Consider the following 19457-nt stretch of genomic DNA (forward strand, 5'->3'; position numbering starts at 1 on the left):
AGCCAAGATCCAACCCCAAACACCCTCCCCGAAGGTCAGGAAAGGCTGGAGGTTGGGAAAAGGGATTGGGATGATCCCAAAATGTAGGGGAAAAAGGGCAGGCATTGGGGGGGGGGGGTGCACACACTCGTCTGGGGGTTGCTGGGGAAGGAGCTCGGGCTCTGGGACTTGGATCCAGGGGAGACCTCAGAGCTCCAGGAAATCTGGGGAGGGACTTGGGAAAAGGGCCTGGAGGGATGGGATGAGGGGGAAGGGTTTGGAGCTGGGAGAGGGGAGATGGAGAGGAGATTTTGGGGAGAAATTCTGTGGGGTGAGGGTGCTGGGGTGGGGGGTTTGACACTGGGGTGTAGTGAGAGGAGAAGGGGAAATGGTTGAAATCTTGAAGAAGGGAGGATTAGGTTGAACATTAGGAACAAAATTCCTGAATTTGAGGGTGCTGAGCCCCAGGGTGCCCCCAGAAGCTGTGGCTGCCCCAGCCCTGGCAATGTGGGCGTTTGGATGGGGCTTGGAGCACCCTGGGGGGTGGGAGGGGTCCCTGGGTGGCACTGGGGGGATTTAAGGTCCCTCCAACCCAACCCAACCCAGGCTGGGGTTGTGGGATTCTCCAAGCCCCAACACTCCCTGCTCTGCCTGGACAAGGAAATTTCCTCAGCTCCTCCCGTCCTGCAAGGCTTGGGATGCTTTGGAGCAGCTCCAAGGTGGAGCAGTCCCTGGATTTCCTGACCTCAGAGGGAGGGGTCCCTGAGCATGGCAGGGGGGGCACTGGGGGGGATTTAAGGTCCCTTCCAACCCAGCCCAGGCTGGGGATTCTCTGGCTGTAGGTTGGGTGGCAGATGCCCAAAGGGACCCTGTGGTTGTTCCCTCTTTTTCCCAGAAAAAGAGTTTGGAGGTGCTGCCCCCACCCCAGGGTTGCCCAAGGATGCCCCTTCCTTGTCATCCCCCTGGAGCAGGTGAGGGAGGTGACCCCAAGAGGGGCTCTGGGGGGATGGATGGATGCTCCATCCCTTGATGGGATGTGGGGGGATGGCTTGGAACTGGAAAAGAGGAGATGGGAGGGAGAAATTCAGTGCTGAGCCCCAGGGTGCCCCCAGAAGCTGTGGCTGCCCCAGCCCTGGAAATGTGGGAGTTTGGATGGGGCTTGGAGCACCCTGGGGGGGTGGGAGGGGTCCCTGAGCATGGCATGGGGTGGGATTAGGGTGGGTTTTGTGGCCCCTTCCCCCCCAAAGCCAGTCTGGGGTTCTGGAAGTTAAAATTTCTCAGAGTTTTTTTCTCTTGAAGGGTCCCCAGGTTCAGCTGCAGGGTCAGAGCTCCCTTCTCCTTCTCCAGCTTCCCTAGAAAACCCATCCAAGAGTTTTCAGTAGGGGAGGACACGAGATCTTCCCTTTGGGAATGGCTGAGGAATGGTTTCTGGAGCTCTCCAGCCAGCTCAACTGTGCTACTCGAGTTCAACCCATCCCTGCCTGCTCTCTCCTGGCTTTTCCCAGCCTCAGGCTGACACTTGCAGAAAAACCGGGATGCTCAGGAAAAGAAAACCTTTCCCAAGGCTCCAGGGAGCTCAGCTCCCAGGTTTTTGCTGCTTTTGGAGGGATGGGGCTGGATTAGCCCCGCGGTGTTGGGCTCCAGGAGCCTGGGTGATCTCCAAGGGGCACAAAACTTTGTTTTCCACCTTGATCCTTTCCTTGGGAACTCTCAGGATTTGGGGAGAACAAATCCCAAAGGTCCCGGGGGTCCCCAGCAGACCCCCCCCAGGGTGCCCTGAGGAGCATCTCGGGGTGCTGGGTGTCCCCGGGAGGTGCTGGGCAGGCGCTGGGCTGGTCCCTCTCCCGTCCTGTTCCTCCTCCGAGTTCCTCTCGTCCCTCCCACTCCATCCCAGCCCGCTCCTTCTTGTCAGGACGCCGGGAAAAGGCTGAGGAAGAAGGGAAAAAGCTTGAGGAGCAGAAGCTGCCGCCTGCCCCCCCCTCTCCCCCCCATGCTCGGGGCCGGGAGCAGCCGGAGACCCCATGGCCCTTCCCAGGGGGATGCTCCTGGCCTGCTCCCTCTGCCTCCTGCCCGGTAAGCACCCGATTCCCTCGGGAAAAATGGGATTCGGTTGGGAAGAACTCGGTTTTGGGGTTTTTTTTGGTTGGTTTTTTTTTTTTGTTTTTTTTTTTTTTTTTTTTTTTTTTTTTGTGTGGGGTTTGGTTTTGGGTTTTTTCTTCTTTGGCCGTTTTGGTTTTTTTGGTTCGGTTTGGTTTGGTTTTTTTTGTTTTTTTGGGTAGGGGGAAAAGTGCCGGAGAAAGCTCGGGGTTAACAAGGAGCTGTTGGAAAAGGGTTCGAGTTTTCGCCTTGGTTTGGGGTTTTGGTTTTTTTTTCGCTTCTTTTGTGGGATGAAGAGGGAGGGATGGAGAAAGCTTTGATGGGCGCCCAGGAATGAGCCGGAGGATTCCTGACCCCCCCTTCCCATCCTGCTCGGCTTGGAGAGGGATTAAGGAGAGGTTGGGAATGGGGGGGGAAAAGGAAAAAAGCCCCCTCTGGGTTTCCTCCCCCCCCGCCTCAAAAAAAAAATAAAAAAACCAACCCAGACCTTTTTACCTTTTACCTTTAACTCCGATTCTCTGAACCTCTGCACCCCCCCGGTGCAAAAAAAAAAAAAAAAAAGGGCAAAAAATAAAAATAAAAAGGGATAAATAATAAATCTGAAGTGATAAATAATAAGCCAGAGGTTTGTAGGGAATATTTTGGGATCGGAGGAGCAGCCGAGGAGGGAGCCGGGGGGGTTCTGCAGGGACCTGGGACCTCCTCTGGGCTCCGATCCCAGCTGGAACCCGGGCGGCAAAGAGGGGAAAAAAAATAAAAGGGAAAAAAAAGAAGTTTTCCCTTCTAGCAGGAGCATTGCCACCGGCTCACGCCTCCTGCCAGCCCGTGAGCATTCCCAAACATCCCGATGGAAAAGCAAGGCAGGCTTGGGGTCGGGATTGTTATTTTATTTTTTTTCTTTTTTTTTATTTATTTATTTTTACTTCTTTTATTTTTTTTACTTCTTTTATTTTTTATTTCTTTTATTTTTTTACTTTTATTTTTTACTTTTTACTTTTTATTTTCTTCTTTTATTTTTTACTTCTTTTTCTTTACTTTTCTTTTTCTTTCCTTTTTCTTTCCTTTTTCTCTTCGTTTTCTTTCCTTTTTCTTTCCTTTTTCTTTCCTTTTTCTTTCCTTTTTCTTTCCTTTTTCTTTCCTTTTTCTTTCCTTTTTCTTTCCTTTTTCTTTCCTTTTTCTTTCCTTTTTCTTTCCTTTTTCTTTCCTTTTTCTTTCCTTTTTCTTTTCTTTTTCTTTTTCTTTACTTTCTTTACGTCTTTTTTAACGTCTTCTCTTTACTTCTTTCATTTTTCTTTACTCCTTTTTTTTACATCTTTTTTTAACGTCTTTTTTTTACTTCTTTTATTTTTTTACTTTTATATTCTTTACTTCTTTTATACTTTTTACTTCTTTTATTTTTCTTCTTCAATTTTCCTTTACTCCTTTGATTTTTTTTTTACATCTTTTTTTTAACATCTTTTTTTTTTTTCCCTTTTTTTCTATTTTTTTTTTTTTCTAAAAAAAAAACCCTTTTATTTTTTTCCCCTCCTTCCTCCTTGTGCATTTCCTTGAGCCTTTCAAGAGAAGCCACAGCCGAGCTGCTGTGCTTAATGGGGACCATGTGTTCCCTTCTGCCTGCTCAGCCTGGAGCTGCTGCGGATCAGGGCTCTGCCCAGGCTGTGCCTCGGGGGTCACCGGGGACAGTCAGAGGGATGTGGGGGGCTCTGGGGTCTCTGTGTCTCCTGGGCTGGAGCAGAAATCCCCCAGGAGTGGGGTTCTGGCTCAGAAATCCTCCAGGAGAGAGGAGGATCCTAGGTGGGTCCTGGTTGTCCCTGTTCTGGTTGTCCCTGTTCTGGTTGTCCCAATCCTGGTTGTCCCTGTCCTGGTTGTCCCTGGTCCTGGGTGTCCTGGGTGTCTCTGTCCTGGTTGTCCCTATCCTGGGTGTCCATGTCCTGGTTATCCCTGGTCCTGGGTGTCCCTATCCTGGGTGTCCCTAGTCTTGGGTATCCGTGGTTCTGGTTGTCCCTGTCCTGGTTCTCCCTTCTCCTGGTTGTCCCCATCCTGGGTTGTCCCTGGTCCTGGGTGTCCCTGGTCCTGGGTGTCCCTATCCTGGGTGTCCCTGCTCCTGGTTGTCCCCATCCTGGTTCTTCCTGGTCCTGGTTGTCCCTATCCTGGTTGTCCCTATCCTGGTTGTCCCAATCCTGGTTGTCCCTGTCCTGGTTGTCCCTGGTCCTGGGTGTCCTGGGTGTCTCTGTCCTGGTTGTCCCTATCCTGGGTGTCCATGTCCTGGTTATCCCTGGTCCTGGGTGTCCCTATCCTGGGTGTCCCTAGTCTTGGGTATCCGTGGTTCTGGTTGTCCCTGTCCTGGTTCTCCCTTCTCCTGGTTGTCCCCATCCTGGGTTGTCCCTGGTCCTGGGTGTCCCTGGTCCTGGGTGTCCCTATCCTGGGTGTCCCAGTCCTGGTTGTCCCCATCCTGGTTGTCCCCATCCTGGTTGTCCCTGGTCCTGGGTGTCCCTATCCTGGGTGTCCCTATCCTGGGTGTCCCTGCTCCTGGTTGTCCCCATCCTGGTTCTCCCTGCTCCTGGTTGTCCCCATCCTGGGTTGTCCCTGGTCTTTGGTGTCCCTGGTCCTGGGTGTCCCTGGTCCTGGGTGTCCCTATCCTGGATGTCCCTATCCTGGGTGTCCCCATCCTGGGTTGTTCCTGGTCCTGGGTGTCCCCATCCTGGGTTGTTCCTGGTCCTGGGTGTCCCTGGTCCTGGGTGTCCCGGTCCTGCTTGTCCCTATCCTGGTTGTCCCCATCCCGGGTGTCCCCATCCTGGGTGTGAGGTGCAGAGGGGCACCCAAAGCCACCAAAGCCCAGGTGGGGGGTGGAGAGGAGATGACAGGAGCCCAGCCCAGGCCTGGGTGTCCCTTAGGGATGCTGAGGATGCAGGAGCAGCAATCCCATCGTCCAGGGACCCTCTGCCACCTCCCTGATGTCACCTCCTCTGGGTGGCTGGGAGCCATGGGAGCTCCAGTTTCCAAGTCCCACATGGAGCTGGGTCCTGCAGGCTCCAGGTTTTTAGCAGGTGGGAGCTTTTTCCCCAGCAAAGAGAGGAAGAACCCCACTTCTTTCTTCCCTCTCTGCAAGAAACCCAGAACCCTGTGGGGCTCCTCCTGTCCCAGCCACTCCTTGTCCCTTGCAGTGTCCCCAAAGGCCACATCCAGGGAGCAGGGATGAGGATGGTGCTGGGAGCATCCCCCTCATAGAGGTGGTTTCCCTTCCAGGGAGGACTTCTTTTTATTTATTTATTTTTTTCTCTTTTGGCAGAAAAGGTGGTTTTTATTCCCAGTATTGTTTCCCAAATGTGTTTTGGGTTCTTTTTTTTTTTTTTTTTTTCTCTTTTCAATATTTGACCTGACAAGAATCAAAAGTTTGGACTCGACAGAAGCTCCAGTTGGGAAGGGAGGGATTTGAGGCTTCCTGCCTTGGCAGCATCACAAGCAAAACATGTGGCTTTTGGTCACTTCTTTAGGACACTGATGTCACTCCTGACAAGAAAACGAGCTTGGCTTCTTCTCCCTGACAAAACCCTCCCTTTAGTCCAGCTCAGAAATTCTCTGCTTATTTGGGTGGATTTTTTTTTCCCTTCTGCCTCGAATGCAGCCACATCTCTCACTTATCTGAAATCCCTTCCCTTGCTCCCGTGGCCTGGAAATTCTCTCCCAAACCACTTTGGTTTTCCAGCCCCACATCCTCCCCCCCCATCCCTGCTGCCCCTGGGGGGGCTCCAGCTTTTTATTTGGGGTCGATGCTTCTCTGCACCCCTTGGAAGGAGGCAGCAGCTCCACAGGGATATTCCAAAGCATGGAAAGGTGGGGTGGGGGGGATCCCCAGCTTTTCCCCTTATTCCTGCTCCCTGGAATCCTGGGAAGGGGCTCCCCCAGCCCTGAATTCCTACAAACTGCTGGAAACCCATCCCATCCTCTCTGCCACTTGCTCAGCAGCAGTGATGAGGATGCTTTGGCATTGAAACCCAACCCAAATCCCTCCTCAGACGCCCCCATCCCCCTCCCAGTGGGGTCCAGGGGGGTCACCCCATCCCCTTGGGGACTTCTGTGTCACCCTGGGGTGCTCCAGCTCCCCCTTCCCATCCCTCCCCTCCACGGCTGGGCATGGTCCCTGTTTCTCCACTGGGCAACAGTTAACCCAGAGAAGGTTTTAATTTGTTTTCTGATGTTAAATAAGGTCAACCCACCACAAAAAATGCTGGCGCTCAGTCCCACGGCTCTTTTAGGGTTTTTTTTTCCTTTTTTTCTTTTTTTTTTTTTTTTTCCCTCTCCCTGCTTTCTAGAATTTCTTTCTGTAGGATGTTACAGCTCCTTACCTCAGACTTGCCCAGACTCTCCCATGCTCTGCTCAACGTTTTTTTGTTCCTATGACTGCAAAAAAAACCCCAAAAATCCAGCTGATCCCTACCATTCCTACCTCTAAAATCCCTTTCCATCCTGAATTTCTCTGCCTGGGAAGAAGCATTCCCAACCTCAGCTCTTGACAGCTCCTTTATTCCCCTATAAACCCCACACATCATCCTTCTGCTGTTTTTTCAAGCCATCCCTGCTGGGTATCCCAAAATCTTTTCTTTCCAACCCCAGCCACTGTTTTTCCAGCCAGGAAGGGAGAGCTGGGAGGTCCTGGCTCTTGGATCTCCTTCCCTCCAGCTCCATCTCCCATCCCATTGCTCCTTCCTGGGACCTCCAAGCCCCTAAACCTTGGAGGAAAATAATAAATGAAAAGTCCCTCCCTTTAGGAGCCTTGGGAAGGGTTTCCAGGAGATGTTCTTCCTCACCCAGGACATCTTTATCCTGGGATAAAAACCAGGATGCTGTGGGACATGGACCGTGGGATATGGATCATGGGAATTACAGCATTTTGCAGCCCCCAGCATTAAAAGCAATGGAGCTGTGAGCCCCTGGGCCCCATTTCCCCATCCTATTGGTGCTGCCAAACCCTTGGAGGTGGCTTCTGGGGACAGCTGGGACAGGTGATGGGCTCCAAACTGGGCAAACTGGTGATGGCAGTGGGTGGAGGAGCAAAGGATTGCAGAGCAGCATCACCTGTGGCACAGAGGAGGGCAAGGAGGGTGCTGCCTGCCCGGGGGACCTGGCCTTTGGTTCACTCACTGGGATTTAGAGACATTTAGAGAAAAAAAAAAAAGAAAAAACCCAAAAACCAACCAACTAAACCCAAATTATTTTATCATAAAGCAGAAATATGATTCTGCTTTAGTGGGCACCAGCTCAGCAGCCCAGTTGGTACCTGCTGGGGTGAAAGCCTTTGGTTTTGGGTTTGGGAAGGTTCTGCAGAGAGAAAAAAAACCAAAAGAAAAAACCCCAACCAACTAAACCCAAATTATTTTATCATAAAGCAGAAATATGATTCTTCTTTGGTGGGTACCAGCTCAGCAGCCCAGTTGGTACCTGCTGGGGTGAAAACCTTTGGCTTTGGGTTTGGGAAGGTTCTGCAGAGAGAAAAAAAACCAAAAGAAAAAACCCCAACCAACTAAACCCAAATTATTTTATCATAAAGCAGAAATATGATTCTGCTTTGGTGGGCAGCAGCTCAGCAGCCCAGTTGGTACCTGCTGGGGTGAAAGCCTTGGGTTTTGGGTTTGGGAAGGTTCTGCAGAGAAAAAAACAAACAAACAAACAAAAAAAACCCCAAAACCAACCAACTAAACCCAAATTATTTTATCACAAAGCAGAAATATGATTCTGCTTTGGTGGGTACCAGCTCAGCAGCCCAGTTGGTACCTGCTGGGGTGAAAACCTTTGGCTTTGGGTTTGGGAAGGTTCTGCAACCCAGAACTTCCTCAGCTGCAACCTCTCAGCCCTAAATGAAGCTGCTTAAAGCTGAACCTCCCAGGGGGGGTCACTCCCTGGGAGCTCAGCCCTGGAGAGAGGAGTGGGGGGAGGCTGCAGGTAAAGGAGGAAAGGGGTTGGGGGGCTTCGTGTCCTCCTCTCCATCCCCACTGACTGGAGCAGTGGTGCCCCCAGGAGGGGCTGAGACCCCCCTGGGATATTCCCAGCAGCATTCCCAGGAGAATGGGTTAATCCATCACCTGGAGCAGGGCTGTGTCCAGCTGGAGTTGAATATCCCTATGGATGGAGGCTGCCTGGGGGGGACCTCTCTGATCCCAGTGCCAGCACCTTGGCTGAGGGGATCCTGGATCCTTCCTTTCCCTCCTCAGGGTTCAGTGACACCTTCAACATCGACACCAAGAGACCCAAAATCATCCCTGGCTCCAAGGAAGCCTATTTTGGTTACACAGTGCAGCAGCATGACATTGGGGGCAAGAAATGGTGAGTAATTCTTCTGGAATTATTTTGGAATGATTCTGGCATGATTCTGTCACCCCATGCACCTTCCCCCAAACTTTGGGCATCTCCTCCACCTCCCCCCCGACCCCTTGGGGTGGGCAGTGGGATTTTCTCCTGGTGATGATGTTGCTGGCTCAAGCAGAGGGAAAAAAAAACCTCCTTCCCTTCCCAAAGAGGAGCTTTTGGGGGGGGTTGCTGTGTATCCATGGGGAGAACAACAGGGATGGTGTAGGATGATGCTGGATGGTGTAGGATGATGCTGGATGGTGTAGGATGATGCTGGATGGTGTAGGATGGTGTAGGATGATGCTGGGTGGTGTAGGATGGTGTAGGATGATGCTGGGTGGTGTAGGATGGTGTAGGATGATGCTGGGTGGTGTAGGATGGTGTAGGATGATGCAGGATGGTGTAGGATGATGCTGGATGGTGTAGGATGGTGCAGGATGATGCTGGATGGTGTAGGATGATGCTGGATGGTGTAGGATGGTGTAGGATGGTGTAGGATGATTCTGGATGGTGTAGGATGATGTAGGATGATGCAGGATGATGCTCCAGGTCCTGGAGCCTCCTGTGCCTCCTGTGGGGCTTTTTTCCAGGCAATTCCATGGTTCTGTGGGGCTGCTCAGCCTCCAGCACCCCCTGAAAACCCATCTGGGCTTTGGGTAGAGGCCAGGAACCAGGAGCTCATCCCCTTTTCAGCTGCTTCCCATCTCAGCTCTGCAGAAGTGCTCAGAGCTCCTCAGGGGGGCTTGGGATGGGTTTTGGGTTTCAGAACAGGTTTTGCTCCTTGCCAGGGGAGCACTGGGGGATCCCCCCCCCCCCTCCAGATGTTGGCAGAGCCCCTGGGTGCACATCTGGCTGCTGCAGGGAGGAGGGGGAGCTCAAAAGCCCCCAAAATGCTCTGCAGGACAGGTCCTGGCAGGGGGGTGGCAGCCAGATTTGGGGCAGAAAGAAGAAAATGGGTGATTAATGGAGATGGATACCCCTGAAATTCAAAACTCAGACCTGTGCTGCTTTGGTGTCACCTTTGCTGGGGAGAGGGGGGAGGATTTGGGGCCAGAGCCTGCCCTGTGTCCCCCAGTTCTGCTGCTGTTTCACTGGGAGGAGGAGCAGGGAGGTTTTTGCACCATGGCAGGGATGGGTCCTGGGGTTTTCAGCTCCCTGGATCCCTCTGGAATTCCAGACAGGGCTGCTCAAGGCTGAGCTGAGCCTCCCCAGAAATCCCAGAGCATCCTCACCATGGAGAATGGTCCAGGAGGAGCTGGGGGGCTTTTTCCTAAAGCTTCCCCAGCCTGAGGTCATCTTGGGAACCAGGCAACTTTTTTGGGGTCCTTTCCATCCCATTTTCCAGGAACCTGTGCTGTGGGACAGTTTCCCAACTAAACCAGTTTACCCATCACAAACCAGGAGCCAGAAACCTCAGAGAACCTGGATATTTACCTTAAAAAAAAAAAGTTTTTTGGGGGGTTTTTTGTTTTTTTTTCTTAAGGGGGGCAAAGAATTTTTGGGCAGGCTGAGAACCCAACTGCTGGTGGCCAAATCCCAGGACACCAAGACAGCTTTTGAGTGTAAAAAAAGCAAATTCCTGCAGCATTCTCTGCTCCAGCCCTGGGTGGGGGTGGCTGAGCCCAAAAGGTGACATTGTCCTGCTTGGTGGGACATCTCCAGCCTTTGGTCCCCTTGATCCCATCCTCAGGTCCTTTGAGGTGGTGCTGGAGCATTTCTGGGCAGCACCCTGGGCTTTATTTTGAATTTCTCAGCCCAGTTTGATGTCTCCATCCCTCCCAGAGGTGCTGGGAGAGTTGGGATGGTTCAGCCTGGAGAAGGGATGGAGAAGGAAGCATCTCCCAGTGCCTGAAGGAGCTCCAGAAAACCTTTGGATGCTCCCAGGATATTTTTCTCCTTCCTTCAAGCTGCCACCATTCCTGATGGGGTGATCCAGGGCTGCCTTCCCACCAAAAAAAAGGGATTTTTTTCCCTTTTTTCCCAGCAGTGCACTGGAGCAAAGACCATTTCTGGCTTCTTTTGGGCCTTTCCCCATCTCTCCTTCCAACATCAAGCAGGGCAGAGTTGGATTTTTCTCTCTTCCATGCAAACTGGAGGGGGTTGTGCCCAGCCCCAGGGTTTTTTTGCAGCAGAATGTGCAGTTCTGCAGCAGCAAATGTCTGGTTTGAAATGTTCTAAAATAAATCCAGGCCCTGTGAGTCACCCTGGTTAGGGGAGAAATGACTGAGCAAACAAAAACTCCATAGCATGGACCAGGAGCTGGGACCTGCTGGAGGAAGCAGAAAGCAGCTGAGCATCCTTCAGCCCTAAAGGAGTTAAAAAAAATTAAAAATAATTAAAAAAAACCCCAAAAACTGCAGTGGGGGAGAGTGTAGGGCAGCAGAATGGGGATCTGAGAGGAAAGGTGATGGTTCCAGCAACGTGCAGAGCCCTGGCTGCCAAATACCAAGTGTGGAATCTGAGGATTTTGGCATTTCTCCCCCAGGCTGAGGCTTTTTTTGCTGCTTTTGGCTACTGAGGAGGGGGTGAGGAGGTGCCTGAAATCAACTTTTCTATATATAAATGTAGATATTTACAGATCTTTACAGATACACTGAATTTCTGCATCCACACCTGCGTGCAGAGGTAGATTTGGGTACCCAGAGCCCCCTGGATAAATTTCAGTAGGTCTGGTTTTATTTGGGATTTTTTTTCCCCTTTTTTCAAGTGAAGCAGCCAGGTCACCCCCACGTGTGTAGGTCTGGTTTTATTTGGGATTTTTTTCCCCTTTTTTCAAGTGAAGGAGCCAGGTCACCCCCACGTGGGGGCTGAAACCCTGATAGTGGAAAGTCTGGGAGGAAAGAATTCAGAATATTAAGCTCCAGAGGAGGACAAAAAAAAAAAAAAAAAAAAAAAAATTAAAAATAAGTAGCTTGGATCTATACCTCCTGCTCAAAAAAACTTCATGATTTGTGGGGTGGCTTTTCTGAGTGATTTTCAGAGCTCTCTCCTGACACCTTCCCTGCCTTTTTCATTAATTTGGAGCTTTCTGCAAGTGTGTGGATGGAAAAAATGACAGCAGGGTCCTGAAACTCATCCCCCCCCCCTTCCTCCAGCCAAGATCAGGCAGCTCTGCTGGGCCAGGAGCATCCCCTGGCCTCAGGACTGGGCATTTTTGGGGGAAAATCAGAGGAAAATGGGATTCTCCCATCTTGATGTGCTTGGGATGAAGGGTTCTGGTCCAGGGAGTTGCTGTCAGGGTGGGGATGTTGGCTGGGACCTGTTTCTTCACCCCAAGTTGTATTTTGGGTCCATTTTGGGGGTGTTTGCCAAGGTGCCCCGAGTTCAGGCACCTTTGTTGCTGGGTTTGGGGTTTTTTTTGGGGGTTATGTGTGTTCAAAGCTGAAAAGTCTCTCTGTGCCCCTCAAACCTGGGAGGTCCCATCACCTCCTGAGCTCTCCTCGTGGCAAACACAAACTGGGATCACCTGGAATTAGGGAAGCAAATATCCCTGGAGGTCCCAAATCAGGGAAAAAAAAGCAAAGAAAAAAGAAGGAAAAATGTTCCTTCCCTCTTTCACCTCCCTTCTCCCAGTTGCTTCTTTCCCTGCCCATCACCCCAGGAGCAGGACCTGTGTCCCTCTGTCCCTCTGTCCCTCTGTCCCTCTGTCCCTCTGTCCCTCTGTCCCTCTGTCCCTCCCATGCCCAGGACATGCCCAGCATCCCCCTCAGCTTCCCAGTGCCAGCAGAAATCCCAGAAAAAAAGCAGGAGAGGGGAAGGGGCTGGGCAGGGGGCAGGGGATGTGATGCTCCTGGGACCCCTCTGGTACCCCCCACGCCAGCTCCTGGCTGTGGGGTGGGAGCCAAAAGTGAAGCTTGAGAAGAGCTGGCTCTGGAAGGAAAACCCTGGGAATCAACACCCATCACAGCCCTCAGAAGCTGGAAAAATAACAAACAGAGAATTCTTCAGCTGGCTGGGGCCAGGGCTTCACTGCTGCTGCTGGCAAAGGGACATGGAGTGGGGCCAGGATGGGATTCTGGGGCTCTAGGGTCCAATATTGTGGATGTTCCGTCCCTGGAGGTGTTCAAGTCCAGGTGGGATGGGTCCAGGATGGGATTCTGGAGCTGTAGGGTCCAACACTGTGGATGTTCCCTCCCTGGAGGTCTCCAAGTCCAGGTAGGATGGGTCAAGGATGGGATTCTGGAGCTTTAAGGTCCAGTATTGTGGATGTTCCTTCCCTGGAGGTGTTCAAGTGCATGTGGAATGGGTCTAGGATGGGATTCTGGGGCTGTAGGGTCCAATATTGTGGATGTCCCCTCCCTGGAAGTGTTCAAGTCCATGTGGAATGGGTCTAGGATGGGATTCTGGAGCTGTAGGGTCCAGTATTGTGGATGTTCCCTCCCTGGAGGTCTTAAGTCCGTGTGAAATGGGTCCAGGATGGGATTCTGGAGCTGTAGGGTCCAATGTTGTGGATGTTCCCTCCCTGGAAGTGTTCAAGTCCATGTGGAATGGGTCAAGGATGGGATTCTGGAGCTTTAAGGTCCAGTATTGTGGATGTTCCTTCCCTGGAAGTGTTCAAGTCCATGTGGAATGGGTCTAGGATGGGATTCTGGGGCTGTAGGGTCCAATATTGTGGATGTTCCCTCCCTGGAGGTCTCCAAGTCCATGTGGGATGGGTCAAGGATGGGATTCTGGAGCTTTATTGTGGATGTCCCCTCCCTGGAGGTCTCCAAGTCCAGGTGGGATGGGTCAGGGATGGGATTCTGGAGCTTTAAGGTCCAGTATTGTGGGTGTTCCTTCCCTGGAGTTGTTCAAGTCCAGGTGGGATGGGTCCAGGATGGGATTCTGGGGCTGTAGGGTCCAATATTGTGGATGTTCCCTCCCTGGAAGTGTTCAAGTCCATGTGGAATGGGTCTAGGATGGGATTCTGGAGCTTTAAGGTCCAATATTGTGGATGTTCCTTCCCTGGAGGTCTCCAAGTCCATGTGGGATGGGTCAGGGATGGGATTCTGGAGCTTTAAGGTCCAATATTGTGGATGTTCCCTCCCTGGAGGTGTTCAAGTCCATGTGGGATGGGTCAAGGATGGGATTCTGGAGCTGTAGGGTCCAATGTTGTGGATGTTCCTTCCTGGAGGTCTCCAAGTCCATGTGGGATGGGTCCAGGATGGGATGCTGGGGCTGTAGGGTCCAGTATTGTGGATGTCCCCTCCCTGGAGGTGTTCAAGTCCAGGTGGGATGGGGCTTGGAGCAACCTGGAAAGGTGGGGTTGGGACTTTATGGGCTTTAAGGTCCCTTCAAACCCAACCCAGTCTGGGGTTCTGGGGTTTTAGGAACCTCCCAGTGCTCCTTCTCTCCTCCAAAGGTGCCAGGAGAAGAGGGGATGGGGGAGAAGCCCAAGCCCCCATCCCTTCTCCAGGCCCAGACAGGAGGTTTCCAGCCAAAGGGAAAAAGGAGGAGGGAGGGAGAAGAGAGAGAAAAATCTGCTGGGTGGATTTAAAGCTCTAATTGTGCTGATCTGGAAAAACAGTCGAGGGGTTTGCTGGTTCCTTACTACTGCGAGCAGCAATCTTGGCTGGAATTCTCCTGTGGTTTGGCCAAAACCCCAGAGCTGGGATGATTTTGGTGGAATTGTTTTTGATTTTGGACAGGGCTGCAGAGATTTCCACCAGCAGAGGGATCAGGGCTGCTCCCAGTGTCCCCCCATCCCCTGTGTCCAGGGATTCTCCCTCTTTTTGTCACACCTGGGGGCTTTTTATCCAGAAATCCCTTAAGTTCTGGGCTGAGGTTCTTCAGGGCTGGTCCTTGAAGGCCATGGGGGCATCTTCCACCCCTGGGGGTGTAAAGGGGGTTTAATGATTGTCTGCCTGGACTTGAGCAAGGCCTTTGACACCATCTCCCATGGGATTCTCCTGAAAAAGCCCATGGATCAGCCAGGAGCACTCTGTGCTGGGTTAGGAACTGGCTGGAAGGGGCCCAGAGAGTGGTAGGAAAGTGGAAAAAAAACCCCAAAAAATGAAAAAAAAAATCAGATTTATTTGGGGGTAAAACACGGGGAGAAGAAGATGCCAGGGAGCCGTGGTTTGGGGGATTTTTGAAGCAGCCTGGAAGGAACGGCCAAATTCCTCAGGTTCTGCTCTCTTCCTGCTTGGGGTTGGTTTTGGGGTTTTTTCTGGGTTATTTTGCTCAAGTCCACAAAAAAAAAAAAAAATGGGAAAAATGCTTGAAATGTCCCAAACTCATCTCACCCAGTGCCTTCCATCCTCGGGGGGTGCACGTGGGTTTATCAGCTTTTTTTTTTAAGGAAGAGAGAAATATCCCAGGTCTTCACCTGCTGTTTTAATTTTTATTTTTTTTTTTAATGAAGGGATAAATATCCCAGGTCCTCACCTCCTGTTTTATCAGCTCTTTTTTTTTTTTTAAGGAAGAGAGAAATATCCCAGGTCCTCACCTGCTATTTTAATTTTTTTTTTTTTTTTTTTAAGGAAGAGATAAATATCCCAGGTCTTCACCTGCTGTTTTATCAGGGTTTTTTTTTTTTTAAGGAAAAGATAAATATCCCAGGTCCTCACCTGCTGTTTTAATTTTTATTTTTTTTTTTTAAGGAAGAGATAAATATCCCAGGTCCTCACCTGCTGTTTTAATTTTTATTTTTTTTTTTAATGAAGGGATAAATATCCCAGGTCCTCACCTCCCCAGGGTGTCCCCTCAACAAGGGACCTTTTCCTGAGCCAGGCAGTGGGAATTTGGGCTGGGAATTTGTTTATTCCCTTCAGGGGGATTTTTGGCTGTGGGTTTGATGCTGCCTGGATTCTGATGGAGGGAGGGATGGGTGGAGGGATGGATGGAGAGGGATGGAGGGATGGATGGAGGGATGGAGGGATGGATGGAAGGATGGAGGGATGGATGGATGGATGGAAGGAGGGATGGATGGATGGATGGAGGGATGGAAGGAAGGATGGATGGAAGGATGGATGGATGGAAGGAAGGATGGAGGGGTGGATGGAGGGATGGATGGATGGAGGGATGGATGGATGGATGGATGGATGGATGGATGGATGGAAGGATGGAGGGATGGAAGGATGGATGGATGGATGGATGGAAGGAGGGATGGATGGATGGAGGGATGGATGGAGGGAGGGATGGATGGAGGGATGGATGGAGGGAGGGATGGATGGATGGATGGATGGATGGATGGATGGATGGATGGATGGATGGATGGAAGGATGGAAGGAGGGATGGATGGATGGAGGGATGAAAGGAAGGATGGAAGGATGGAGGGATGGATGGAAGGATGGAAGGATGGATGGAAGGATGGAGGGATGGATGGAAGGATGGAAGGATGGATGGAAGTATGGAGGGATGGATGGAAGGATGGATGGATCCCTCTTTTCCCCCAGGCTGGTGGTGGGAGCTCCCTATGAAAGCAACGGCCAGCAGAAGACTGGAGATGTCTACAAGTGCCCAGTGAGCAGTGACCCCCAGAGCAACTGCACCAAACTCAACCTAGGTTTGGACTCAGCTTTTGGGGATGCCTTTGGGGGGGTCAAAACATCCTCAGATGGGCCCCAAAACCACCAGAACTTTGGGAGGATTTGGGGCCGTGGAGATGATCCGAGGGTTGGGGGAGTTGGGGGTGGAGATGAGAAGGATCCAAGGAGACCTCAGAGCGCCTTCCGGCACCTAAAGGGGCTCCAGGAAAGCTGGGGAGGGATTTGGGATAAAGGGCTGGAGGGATGGGATGAGGGGGAAGGTTTCCAGCTGTTCTACAAACTGGGAGAAGCAATGGGAACGTCCCCTGCTCAGTGGGGGACGTGGGATCTGGGGCTTTTCTCATGGCCCTGAGGAGCAGAGCTGAGGTTTGGGGGCAAAGTCTGGGAGCTGAGAACACTGAGGCAGCTGGAGGAGCTTTTCTCACTTTATTTTTCATCATGATGAGGCTGAAGTGTCCTGAGTTCCCAGCAGAGCTGATAAGAGAGGAGGAACTTTGGGTCATCCACAATATTTCATTGATTGGCCCCAAAGATCCCTTTTTAAAGAACATTCCTCCTTTTTTTTTTTTCATTCTTTTTCATTTTTTAGGGTTTTTTTCTCTCTTGATGAAAGCATCAAGAAAATTAATCTCCTCAGCAAGTTTAATTCTTGCTAGGAAGTCATCTTTGGGTTTTTTCCTCTCTCTTTTTCCCACTGGAAACCAATTCCAAATGAAAAGATCCCTTCCATGAGCACATCCTCTTTTTTTTTTTTTCCTCAATTAGTACCTGAAGGGGCTCCAGGAAAGCTGGGGAGGGACTTGGGACAAGGGCCTGGAGGGATGGGATGAGGGGGAAGGGTTTCTAGCTGGGAGAGGGGAGATGGAGAGGAGATTTTGGGGAGAAATTCTGGAATTTGAGGGTGCTGAGCCCCAGGGTGCCCCCAGAAGCTGTGGCTGCCCCATCCCTGGAAATGTGGGAGTTTGGATGGGGCTTGGAGCACCCTGGGGGGGTGGGAGGGGTCCCTGAGCATGGCAGGGGGGGCACTGGGGGGGATTTAAGGTCCCTCCAACCCAACCCAACCCAGGCTGGGGTTGTGGGATTCTCCAAGCCTCAACACTCCCTGCTCTGCCTGGACAAGGAAATTTCCTCAGCTCCTCCCGTCCTGCAAGGCTTGGGATGCTTTGGAGCAGCTCCAAGGTGGAGCAGTCCCTGGATTTCCTGACCTCAGAGGGAGGGGTCCCTGAGCATGGCAGGGGGGGAATGGGGGGGATTTAAGGTCCCTCCTTGTCATCCCCCTGGAGCAGGTGAGGGAGGTGACCCCAAGAGGGGCTCTGGGGGGATGGATGGATGCTCCATCCCTTGATGGGATGTGGGGGGATGGCTTGGAACTGGAAAAGAGGAGATGGGAGGGAGAAATTCAGTGCTGAGCCCCAGGGTGCCCCCAGAAGCTGTGGCTGCCCCAGCCCTGGAAATGTGGGAGTTTGGATGGGGCTTGGAGCACCCTGGGGGGGTGGGAGGTGGGTTTCCTCCCAAAAAGATGCCAGCTCTGGCTCACAGCTCCACCCTTTAGGGGGATTTTTCTCCCCCACTTTGGCTGTGGCATCCCAGGAAATAAACCCACCCCTTTTCCTGAGAGCTCCTTCCAAAAAAAAAAACCAAAAAAAACCCAACCCAAAGAAAAGCAGAAGGTCTGGGGGGTAGCACAGCTTTCCCTCAGCCTCCAGATGCCTTTTCTCTCCTCCCAGAGATGCTGGGGAGCACCCTGGGGTGCTGGGCTGGGTGCTCAGCATCCCTGGGAGCTCTTCCCCATCCTCATCCTCTCTCCCAAGGTCGGGTGACTCTCTCCAATGTCTCTGAGAGGAAGGACAACATGCGCCTGGGGCTCAGCCTGGCCACCAACCCCAGGGACAGCAGCTTCCTGGTGAGCCCCTGGGCTGCTGCCCCTTTCCCTTTTTCCCTCCAGAAATCCCACCCAAAAAGCTCCAGGTTTGGAAGTGCTCAAATCGTTGGGCAACAAGGGTTGAGCCTGAAGTGTGGCCAAAAAGGCCCCGAGCATCTTGGGGTCAGGGGGGGACATCTGAGGGTCTGGGGGTGTCTCCTGGAGCAAAAGAGGCTGAGGGGAGAGCTTCTCACCCCCTAAAACCACCCTAAAGGGGTTGGGATGAGGAGGGATCGAGCTCTTCCCCCAAGGAACAAGGAATGGGAGAAGAGGAATGGCCTCGAGTTGCCCAGGGGAGGTTTAGATTGGAAATAGGGGAAAAATTCCCCCTGGAAAGGGTTGTCAGGGGGAGTCCCCATCCCTGGAGAGGTTTCCAAGCCCTGGAGATGATGCTGAGGGCCCCGGGGCAGTGGTTGGGTTGATGGGTGAACTGGATCATCTTAAAGTTCTTTTCCAACCCAAACCACTCAAGGATTCTCTGGAAACCATGGAAACCTCAGCACCCATCCCAACCTCAGCTCCCTGCAAGGAGGTTGGGGCCAGGGGGGGGTTCAGGCTCAGTAAGAGAAGAGGCCATGGGATTAAGCTCTGCCAGGGGAGGTTTAGGTTGGATATTAGGAAAAAATTATTTCCAGAGAGGGTGATTGGAATGGGCTGCCCAGGGAGAGGGTGGATTCTCCATGGTCTGGGAACCCCGGGGGGAGTGGATCAAGGGTTGGATGTGATGATCCCAAAGCTCCTTTCCAACCCAAATCATTCTGGGATTCCCTGAACCCCTGTGACCTCTGTGTGTAAAATCACACCAACGTGTGCTTCAGAAACACCCCTGTCCATGGGGAGGGAAAAAAAATAAAATCCCAAAGGAGAGGGCAGCCTGGCAGAGCAGCAATTAATAAAATTACCCCTTTTTAACAGCTTTTAACCCATCCCTGATGGGTGTTTTGTACCCCCAGGCCTGCAGCCCCCTCTGGTCCCACGAGTGTGGGAGCTCCTACTACACCACAGGCATGTGCTCCAGGGTCAACTCCAACTTCAGGTTCTCCAAGACGGTGGCTCCAGCTCTGCAGAGTATGAGAAACCCTCAGTCCCCCTGCTCTGACCCCCCTTGGAACCCAGGGGGGGATTTTCTGTCCTTTGTGCTCCCTTGGGCAAAGTCGGTGGTGGAGGGAAAGGAGAGCAGAGGACAAACGGTGGCAGGGAAGTGATGGGGAAGGGGTTACAGCCACAGACATCTGGTAAACATTTTCCTTTTGACTGACACCCGGGGAAGACAAAAAAAAAAACAACAAAAAAAAAACCAAAAACCCCACCTTCTTCTTCCTAAAGCAGAAATAAAAGCATCCAGAATATTTTATCAGCGCGGCTCGGGAGGCAAAACAGGGAAAGAATTCAGACCTTGGCCACACCAAACAAAGAGCTCATTGACTGGAAGCTGAATCTTTTGGCCCAAATTCAGCAATTTGGGTATTATTTTATCCTGAGGTATTAAATAAGCTTTCCTGTAGGGGGGGAAGAAGTGGCCCAAGCCTGTCCTGTCCCACCAGGAGCTCCATGCCCTGGCTCCTTTGGTGTCCATGGATCCCCCGGAGCAAAGCATGGAAAAATGGGACTTGGGGGGGTGACAGAGGCAGGAAAGGCAGAGCCCC

The 19457-nt window shown here is 51.8% G+C and overlaps 1 protein-coding gene across 2 annotated transcripts in view; it reads left to right on the forward strand.

Moving 5' to 3' along the window:
- The first annotated feature begins 1873 nt into the window (after positions 1 to 1873).
- The window catches only part of ITGA11 (integrin subunit alpha 11), a 53342-nt gene continuing 35758 nt past the window's right edge, over positions 1874 to 19457 (forward strand). For both annotated transcript variants that reach the window (XM_071754106.1, XM_071754107.1), the window contains exons 1-5: positions 1874 to 2052; positions 8286 to 8397; positions 15798 to 15907; positions 17702 to 17793; positions 18765 to 18879. In XM_071754106.1, coding sequence (XP_071610207.1) covers positions 2001 to 2052; positions 8286 to 8397; positions 15798 to 15907; positions 17702 to 17793; positions 18765 to 18879 — 481 coding nt within the window. In that variant the 5' untranslated portion in view covers positions 1874 to 2000. The remainder of the gene's footprint in view (positions 2053 to 8285; positions 8398 to 15797; positions 15908 to 17701; positions 17794 to 18764; positions 18880 to 19457) is intronic.

This window comes from Heliangelus exortis, chromosome 11 (genome assembly GCF_036169615.1).
Source record: "Heliangelus exortis chromosome 11, bHelExo1.hap1, whole genome shotgun sequence".
Classification (NCBI taxonomy): domain Eukaryota; kingdom Metazoa; phylum Chordata; class Aves; order Apodiformes; family Trochilidae; genus Heliangelus; species Heliangelus exortis.